Source organism: Prionailurus viverrinus, chromosome D1, assembly GCF_022837055.1.
Source record: "Prionailurus viverrinus isolate Anna chromosome D1, UM_Priviv_1.0, whole genome shotgun sequence".
Taxonomy (NCBI): domain Eukaryota; kingdom Metazoa; phylum Chordata; class Mammalia; order Carnivora; family Felidae; genus Prionailurus; species Prionailurus viverrinus.
Genome location: NC_062570.1, coordinates 101,608,239 through 101,617,868, shown reverse-complemented (window position 1 = coordinate 101,617,868; position 9,630 = coordinate 101,608,239). Strand labels below are relative to the sequence as shown.

The 9,630-nt window shown below is 37.8% G+C and overlaps 1 protein-coding gene across 2 annotated transcripts; it reads right to left on the bottom strand.

The window, feature by feature from the left end:
- On the bottom strand, nucleotides 1-4,114 carry LOC125176775 (olfactory receptor 8J2). Of its 2 annotated transcripts, XM_047878597.1 has the most exons (2): nucleotides 3,208-4,114; nucleotides 1-11 (listed from the first exon to the last, which is right to left on the bottom strand). In XM_047878597.1, exons 1-2 carry the CDS (start codon nucleotides 4,112-4,114, stop codon nucleotides 1-3), a joined length of 918 nt encoding a protein of 305 aa, XP_047734553.1. The 2 variants fall into 2 exon arrangements, with proteins under 2 accessions (XP_047734553.1, XP_047734552.1); XM_047878596.1 differs by lacking the exon at nucleotides 1-11 and having other exon boundaries at nucleotides 3,167-4,114.
- Between the last annotated feature and the right edge of the window lie 5,516 nt (nucleotides 4,115-9,630).

Below are 9,630 nucleotides of genomic sequence, written 5' to 3'. Positions count from 1 at the left end.
CTATATAGTACCTTCCATATCTGTGACTTATTTATTTTATAACAGGAAGTTTGTATCTCTTAATCCCCTCTCTGTATTTTGTTCATGTCCTCACATACCTTCTTTCTGTCAACCACTAGTTTGTTCTCTGTACTTAAGAAACTGTTTGTTGGTCCGTTTGTTTTGTTTGGATAGTCCACAAGTAAGTGAAATCATATAGAATTTTCCTTTCTCTGTCAAACTTATTACACTATTTACCTATTACTACCTATTACATAGGTCTCTCTATGTTGGCACAAATTGAACAATCTCATCCTTTTTTATGGCCAAGTAATATTCCATTGCATTTGCTTTTTAAGAACTAGGTATACTCATATTTACATTTTAGGTAACTCAAAGTCTTGTATTTTGTGTACAGAGGTAAAAGTTTACCAAAGCTATTCTGTCAATAAAATTTCTCCAACCCAAATAATGATTGTTCGTAAAAATGGCTGTTTAGCTATTGAAAGAGTCAAAACCAATCCTGGACAGAAGCTTAGACAGTGCCACAGGGCATAGTTTGGGGAAGAATATCAAGCTTCATAAGTAGTACTTCTGCCTTGCACAGAAGGAAAGAAGAAAAAAAAATATCTGTAGCTTTTATTGAGACACAGAGAGAAAAGAAAGGTGGAACAAAGAGGGAGTAAGACAAGGAACTAATATAAGGTTTAAGTCTGATGATATAAGAAAAGCAGTGGAGAATTATTTTGTTGGGCTTTAGCTAAGTTTTTGTAAGCAAAAGAAACCTGATGCTATCATAGAAATCTCTATTTTGCATCCCTCCACCCATATTTACAGTGAAGTCACTTCTTTTTTGAATGATTTCCTTAACAATATTTTTTCATTGCCATGGAGGTGGCTTGTGGAAATAGCCATTTGAAAAGGAGAGTTGATAGATGTGACCTATGGCATGTTTACATCTGGTGAATGCTTCTGGACTTCCAGGCAGATGACATTAATAGATCAAACCAAACTTATATAAACCTTAAGTGATTAAAAAAAAATCTCCATTGGAAGACTTACAATTCCTCAATATAACTTTTGCATTGAAAAAAAAAATCAGAATCATACCAATCTCTGTTATCTATTAGATTATTGATATAGTTGGCAATATTTAATACTAGATATATGTCTTGGGACATAAGTAAAATATTAAGGTGTATGATCATGGTGATTCAAAGCATAATGAGCTGCTGTGAAAATAGTCCTTCAGTAAGTTTTTGGGTTTGAATTTATGAAATGGCATTTGCTCTGCAGAATTTGGGAAAGTTTGATGGTTTTTCTTATTTTCATGGTCTTGAGAAGATTCAGGGTGGGCCACCCAAGATTTATGCACTTGAGATGCTCTCTGCCCTGAGCATCCCTACCTACGGAGTCAGGTCAGTCCACTGCCTCTGTGGCAGCTGCAGAATGAGGGGCCTTGTGGTGTCATTTGAAGTTTGTCCTAGCTTTATAGGTGGTCAGACTTTGTCTTATGACTGTCTTGCATCTTCTCTCCCCCCTCACCACTAGGGGGATCTTATTGTCTCTGGACACCCATGCCATTGAAACTGCAGAGCAGTTAGGTAGGGAAAGCTGAAAGCACAGGTGACTTAACATCTCACAGGACGAGGTTTGATCAATTAGAGATCAAAGCTGACATATAAATTATTTTCCCTATCTTATTCCATGGAAGCTTGGTGCTGGGCTGATGTGCCTGCCTGGTTGGTTGATTATGTTGATTCATCATTTCTGATAAATGTGTACAAGTGATATGTGAGTGCATGTGTATGTACGCATACACTTTGGAACCTTTGAGCCAAATGCTTTGTCGTTTCCTTATTTCAAAGAAGGCTTTGTGTGTAGTTTGTTTAGGACAAATTTTGTAGGTAATGCATGCAGAAAGGCTATATAGTATGTAAGCTTTTGTGAGTAATAGTGAATGAGACAGACATAATGTTTTAGAATATGCTCCCACCTACCCACCAAAAATGCCCATGTGCAACCCCCAGAAGTGTGAAGATGTTCCCTGCTATGTAAAATGAGACCAGAAGTATCCATCATACAGGGTGACTTTATGTTTTCAGCTTTGCTCTTTATTCATGACTAAAGTTAGAAATTAGCTCATGGACCTGAGTGTCATGGTTCCTGTATTTGGCTTGTTTCTGACTTCCCTGAATATTTCCTGAATTTACTTTAATCATAGACATTGCCTGACCTTGCATTCCCTTGCATGCCCTGACCAGTCTCCCTTAGTCCATTGTAAGTTAGCAGCATTTTACATGTACAGACAGATATGACACATCATGACTGTTAACTGTGTGTGTGTGTCTGTGTGTGTGTGTGTGTGTGTGTGTGTGTGGTCATGGTGCCCTTGAGAACTGGTGTCACTTTGAGAACACTGGCTTTATTTTTGTTCTAATAACACTTTACTTCAAAGCACAGTAAATAAATATGCTAAAAGATGTGGTGTTTGTTGTTATGGTTCAATAATACAGACAATGAACTCTACATGAGTGTTTGTTACGAGATTATGACATGGAAATATTGATTTTATGTCACATTGGTATGAATATCAACATTTTCCTTTGTGTACATGCACCACATGAGAAGAATGAAAAAGTGGAATCCTCTTTTGTGTTTTCTTTTTCTGTTTTCCCACGTGTCCTATTTCCATGTATATCTAAGCATTCTTGTTTGGTTTTTATTTTCCCTGAAAGGTGATTTAAATTTATGTTAAGTGCAAGATAAAAATGGATTCTGAAAGGTTAAGAAATTGAACAATAAAATACTGCAACAAATAAAAATACAGCTGAACAAAACAAATATTTGGTGAGGAAGATAACATGACTCTTAACCAACTTCCAAGCTCCCAGACTTTCTCTTCCTTGATTAGAAATCCTAAAAACCCAGTAACAGGCTGTGTTGAGCTCTAAAATATGCTTATTTTCAAATCATTGTTTACTATTTAAATAAATGTACTTTCTTGGTCAACTAATACATTTTGTATTAGGGAGAGTTGCATATTTGAGGTTGGAATCGAAAGGGTTAAGATTTTACCATTGAAATTGATAGAATTTTTAACTATTTATTGCCTCTGCACTTAGCAGAGATTAGCTTTTCAGGAGCAAATAAAAACCCTTAAAAGAAGACACCTGTAATTTTAAATTTACATGAATTTGAAAGACTGACATGCCTTATTTAGGAAACTCTTCAATGCATCCTTCACATCCTTGTTCCTTAGGCTGTAAATGAGGGGATTCAGCATGGGTATCACCAGGGTGTAGAAGACAGAGGCCATTTTATCAGTATCCAATGAGTGGTTGCTCCTTGGTTGCAAATACATGAAGAGAAGGGTCCCGTAGAACACAGTGACAGCCATCATGTGGGAGGCACAGGTGGAAAAGGCTTTTTGTCGACCCTCTGAGGAACGTATCTTCAAAATGGCAAGGGCGATGTTGAAATAGGAAATTAGAACAATAATCATAGAGAAAAGCAAATTGGTCCCTGAAAAGGTAAATACTGCTATTTCTGGAATGTAGGTATCAGAACAGGACAATGCCAACAAAGGGACATTATCACAGTAAAAATGATTGATTACATTGGAAGAGCAGTATGACACAGAGAACACACAGGAGGTGACAGTCAGTGCTGTGGTCAGACTGTAGAGGTATGTGAGGGATACCAGCAGCAGACAGATCTGTGGAGATACCACCACCCCGTAGAGCAGGGGGTTGCAAATAGCCACGTAGCGGTCGTAGGCCATTACAGCTAGCATGAAAATCTCAGCCACAATAAAGACTAAGAACCCACCCAGTTGGGCTGCACATCCATAGTAGGATATGGTCTTTTTTGAAGCCAAGAAGTTAACCAGCATTTTTGGGGCAATGACAGTAGAATCACCAAGATTGATGATAGCCAAGTGCCTGAGGAAGAAGTACATGGGGGTTTGAAGTTGAGAGTCAACACTGGTGAGGGTGATGATGCCCAGATTCTCTGCCACAGTGAACCCATAGATCACCAGGAAAACAAAGAAAAGTGGAATCTGGAGCTCTGGGAGGTCTGAGACTCCTGTGAGAATGAACTCAGTCACTGGGGTGAGATTCCCTTGGGCCATTTATTTGGTGTTTTTCATCTTCTAAAGGAGAAAATGGAAGGAGATTAAAAGATGATGAGATAGATTTTTCTGGTAGATGCTAGAAAGTAAGATGTTTTATTTAAATCGGATTCTTTTGTTCACAAACACTTAAAAGTGTCAGATCTTAATTTTTTTGTTCCAATTCTTTCACAAAATTGAAAAATATGAACACTCTGAAAACCAATTTCAGTTTCTTAACACTGTTTTACCAAGCTTTCATTTTTTTTATTCAGTGTTAGATATAGCTTATTGGATGAATATATGTAATTATATTATTACATGTATTAATGTTTTATGACTGTATTAAATATATTGATTATAATATTGGAAGAATATGTGTGTGTGTGTGTGTGTGTTGTGTGTGTGTGTTTATATATATATTCATGCTTGTATATATTTCCATATACACACAGGCTCTGTGTATATTTCCTATGATAAAAGATAGGTACCTATAATAAGCTGGTGAGCCAGAGTGACTTTCACTAACATTCAGTTAGTTTTTCATTAGCTGCCACTGGTTTTTCTCTTTAGCCCATTCCGTGTCATCATCCTTGGGAATTTCAATATTTCCATAGGAAATATTTTGCCTATGCTGTTTTTTCTCTTATCAGTTTCTACCACACCTCACTGCTTCATCTGTCCACCGACAGACTACCTCTCAGTAGTCTTCGTTCTTAGTGCCATTCTGAAACTTAATTTTAAAAAAAATCACATTTCTTTGGCCAAATAAACTAGTCCTTTCTCTCATTCTGATGTACCTGCTCTGATGATTCTCTATTATTGTGCTCTGGCAGCCCTTTCTTTTCCCAGCTTATACCTCTATCCTTTAAATTGTTTAAGGCCTTGGGGTGCCTGGGTGGCTCAGTTGGTAAAGCATCCAGCTCTCGGTTTCAGCTCAAGTCAGGATCTCATGGTTTGTGAATTCGAGCCCCTCATCAGGCTCTGCACTGACAACGTGGAACCTGCTTGGAGTTCTCAGTCTCCCTCTCTCTCTGCCCTTCCTCTGTTCATGCTCTTATTTCTCAAAATAAATAAAATTTAAGTCAAATCAATTATTTAAGACCTGTTTTGATGTTTTAAAAAAATATTACTTTTGTTTTGCTCAAATTAGATCATTTTGTGTTACTTGTACAGAGAAATATATGGAGAAGATTACTAACATTATTCAGTATGTAGTGTATGTGCTCTGGACCCAGAACTATGCTAGCCATTTCAAAATAATGCTCTCATTATTCTGCAAGAGTGTCCTAGAAGATGGTTGTAATTATTTCTTTGTCTGAAGAGACAGTTGAAGCTCAATGAAATTAAGACTCAAGGAGTCTATATAGGATATTGGCAAGTTGTATAGCTTTACAGTTTTGCTTTATGCGTTTTGTTTGCTTGTTTGTATGGTTACTTGGTTGGTTGGATGTTAGTCCACCAATTACTAGTTTGTGATTTTTATCAAGCATTTATATGCTTTCGTTGTGTAAATGTAATGAGATAATACGCAAGCACAGGTTACTACAGAGACTGATAACAATAAATGCAAAATAATTGGTGCCAGCAATTATTGTTATTAGCATGTTTTGAACAATTTTCTATAGCAGTTTCCTGTTTGTGTCCTAGTAATCCATTGTACCTGACTGAGGAATTCATAGTTGAAATAGGAATAGGAAGTGAATTATTATTGTGCATATCCAAGCAACTGGGACATGTGATTTCTAGCTATCTATTTAACAAACAAATCAGGATGTGTTCTCCCACAACCTTATTCTTTCTTAAATCTGTGATGTTTGTTTGTCTAATGAAAGATACTGTATTCCAGGTGCACCTGAGTGTTTCAGTCATTTGAGCATCTGACTCTTGATTCCTGCTAAGGTCATGATCCCAGGGTCTTGGTATGGAGCCTGCTTAAGATTTCTCTCTCCCTCTCTCTCTTTTTCTCTCTCTCTCTGTCTCCCTCTGTCCTCCTCCTCTCTCTCTCTCTCTCTCTCTCTCTCTCTCTCTCTTTCCTTATGCCCTTCTCCCCCACTCACACACACTGTCTCTAACTGCACAAAAGAATTAAAAATTTTTAAAATTAAAAAACATACTGTATTCCATAAATCAAATATATGTCTGATGAACTTATACAAACAATTGGGTTGCACTAGATACCCCATATCATTTTTCCCCTACCACTGCATCCAAAAAGAAATGCACAGGCAAGTTTATGGTTGAAAACCGAGTGGCGACATTCATTTTATACAAAACATTTATTTGTTTGCAGCTCAGTGCATGTTTCACTTTGAGAAATAATATATTCACAAACGTATACTTATATTCACAAAGGCAAAAGAGAAACCACTAACAACATTAATTATATGTTGTCTACTATGAATTCATGCAATTAACTTTTAAACAGATATATTTGCGTGCATCAGTAGCTATTATTTTCCTTTTCTAGTGAAATATTATTAATGGCAAAGCTAGGTTTTTGTTTCTAGAGATATAAGTCACTGAAATAAAATATTTTTCTCCTGTTTCTTCAGAAGTGTTTCTGACAAAATTGTTTCTGATTAGTTACATTAGTTTTTTACACATATTTTTTCAAATTTGTTTTTGAAAAGAAATACAGTAAAACCTTGGCTTGAGAGCACAATTCGTTCTGAAAACATGCTTGTAATCCAAAGCACTTGTATATCAAAGCGAATTTCTCCCTAAAAAGTAATGGAAACTCAGGTGGTTTGTTCCACAACCCAAAAATATTCGTATGAAAATGATTACAATACTGTAATACAAAATAATAAATAAAAGACAACTTATAAAGACAAACAAATTCACCTGCACTTACCTTTGTAAACCTTCGTGGCTGGTGTGAGGGAGACAAGAGAGAGGAGGGTTATTGTGTAGAATGACTTTCACTATCACTAATGGAATCACTTCTATCTCTTAACTCAATGGAATCTTTTTCTTTTCATGCAGTTTCAACAAAGAAGTTATCCAATGGTCTAGAATGAAGCAAAGGATTCCTAAGCTTACTCTTGTATAGAAAAGCATAGGACTTTCCATAGGTACGTTAAAGTGACAGGGGCGCCTGGGTGGCACAGTCGGTTAAGCGTCCCACTTCGGCCAGGTCATGATCTCGCGGTCCGTGAGTTCAAGCCCCGCGTCGGGCTCTGGGTTGATGGCTCAGAGCCTGGAGCTTGTTTCCGATTCTGTGTCTCCCTCTCTCTCTGCCCCTCCCCTGTTCATGCTCTGTCTCTCTCTGTCCCAAAAAATAAATAAACGTTGAAAAAAAAGTGACAAAAAATGCACCAGTGCCAGTTGTAGGCACCTTCCAACATTCTGAAAATTCCTTGATTTCTGCCAAACACTGTGGCCTGAGACCAAGCCTCTGAGCATGAGAGATGATCACCCACAATCCCGCAGTGAGAGAGAGAGACAGAGAAAGAGAGAGGGAGGGAGGGAGAAGAGAGAAGAACCCTTGGCTCAGTTGTGATCATGTGATGTTTGGCATTACATACTACTCATATTGCAAGACATTGATTGTTTATCAAGTAAATTTATTAAAATGTTTTTTTGACTTGCGGAACACTCGCAGGACAAGCTACGCACAATCAAAGGTTTTACTGTATTTTATAGGCCTAACAAATAATAACACGTCAGTGAAGGAACTTTAAATATGTACCTAATACTAGTCATTTATATTACAGTTTGGCCGAGAAATAATACTGCGAAAGTTGTTTAATTGCTTCTGAAAAGATTTCAGTATTGGTCTCTAACTATACAATTTGTCTTATACTTATTTAAACTTGAGTTGTGTTGGGAACAAACTGCATCTCGATATGAGGTATCAGGGTCCACCAGCAACATAAACCTGCCTGTTGACATCAGGGGATCTTTCCACCAAATGGTTTGTCACCCTGGGCAATATGAAAATCAGAAAGGAGAGTAACTTATTTTTGTTGACGTTAAACAAGTTAGTAGGTATTTCCTAGGGAAGAAATCTTACCTTTCAAAGACACTTCACATGCTGCCTGTGTGGTGTGGCGTGCCTTCGATTCTGCCAGCTCTAAGGCAGAAAGCATTACTCTACCCTAAGGTGAAATAGACTCCTCGTAATGACTATTGGTTATTCTGTAGAAATGCTCACACGGTCCAATTTATCAATAGAGATTCTGGAGACCATTGTTTGAGTCGTTTCCCTGTCCCTTCCGCTTGGTCATCAGGGGGCAGAGATTTGAGTCCTCAGGAGAAGAGAATAGAGCAGATATTTCAGTCCTGAGTCTGATTTGAATTGGTAAACCTCCCCGAGTACTTCGGTCGTCACACCCAGAATGAGCGCTTCGTAAATCGTTGGGTTGAACCCACCTGTGCACAGAGGTCTGCTGAGACCCGCTTCTAAGGTTCCGCAGGAGGTCTTTTGAAGAGTGTTACAAGTGTCTGAAGTCTCTGTGACATGCACACTGAACTAAGCTGGTTTATGGCTCCATTTCCCCACACGTGCACCCAGGAATTCCCAGAGAAAGTTCTGATTCCCCAGGGAAAGAACCTCTCTGAGGTTCAGTCTCCTCATCTCAGCAGCGTCACTTGTTTATATCATGACAAATTAGTTTATATGGGAAACTATAAAATGTAAAATTACACTATATTTCTTGCAAGATACAGTGCATGGACTTACAGTCATTCAGAGTTCTTGCATTCATGATGGTTCTACTCTGTTCACATCATCGAGTGCTATGTGTAAAGTGAAAAGGAAAAGATTTGAACTCATTGAAATGGTTATTATTCAAGAGATGAGAAAAATACAAAATGCCATAAGCATGTGGAACGCAAGACGGAGACACTTACAGCTCAGTAAGACTCCAGAAATCATGAGATATTGTGATTCCTGAATACTAATCTATAGCATATTTGGATGACAGGGTAATATCTATATATCTATATCTACACACACACACACACACACACACACACACACACACACCTGGAATCTAAATACAGACATTTAACATTGATAGGCAAAGAAGGCTTATCAAGAATCTTATTTTTCATCAATTCTCCAGATGTTCCCAATGAGCAGCTGGACTGGAAACAATAGATCTAGTGAACAATTTCTTCCTTTAAAGATGAACAAATGAACTCTGTGGTGGTAAAATGACCTGATGATCATTCATATATTTACCTGTTCAAAAATAGTTTTGAGGGCTTACTAAGTTGGGAAGAAATAGAAAAACAATGCCGAGGACTATAAACACCAAGGATAGAAACAAAGAAGGTAAAGTGGGACGTCGCAGGGGGGATTGGGAGTATTTTAGAGGTGGTGTAGTGTATTTCTATGATGATATCAGAAACAAATTTGAATGAAGTGATGTAACATGATATTAAGAATTACTTTCAGGGCATCTGGGTTAAGCATCTGACTCTTGATCTCGGCTCAAGTCATGATCTCACAGTTTGTGAGTTTAAACCCTGCATGGGGCTCTGGGCTGACAGTGTGGAGCCAGCTTGGGATTCTCTCTCTTGCTCTC

Coding starts and splice junctions, on each gene's coding strand:
- LOC125176775 (XM_047878596.1), bottom strand. CDS start 4,114: ATGGCCCAAGGGAATCTCACCCCAGTGACTGAGTTCATTCTCACAGGA.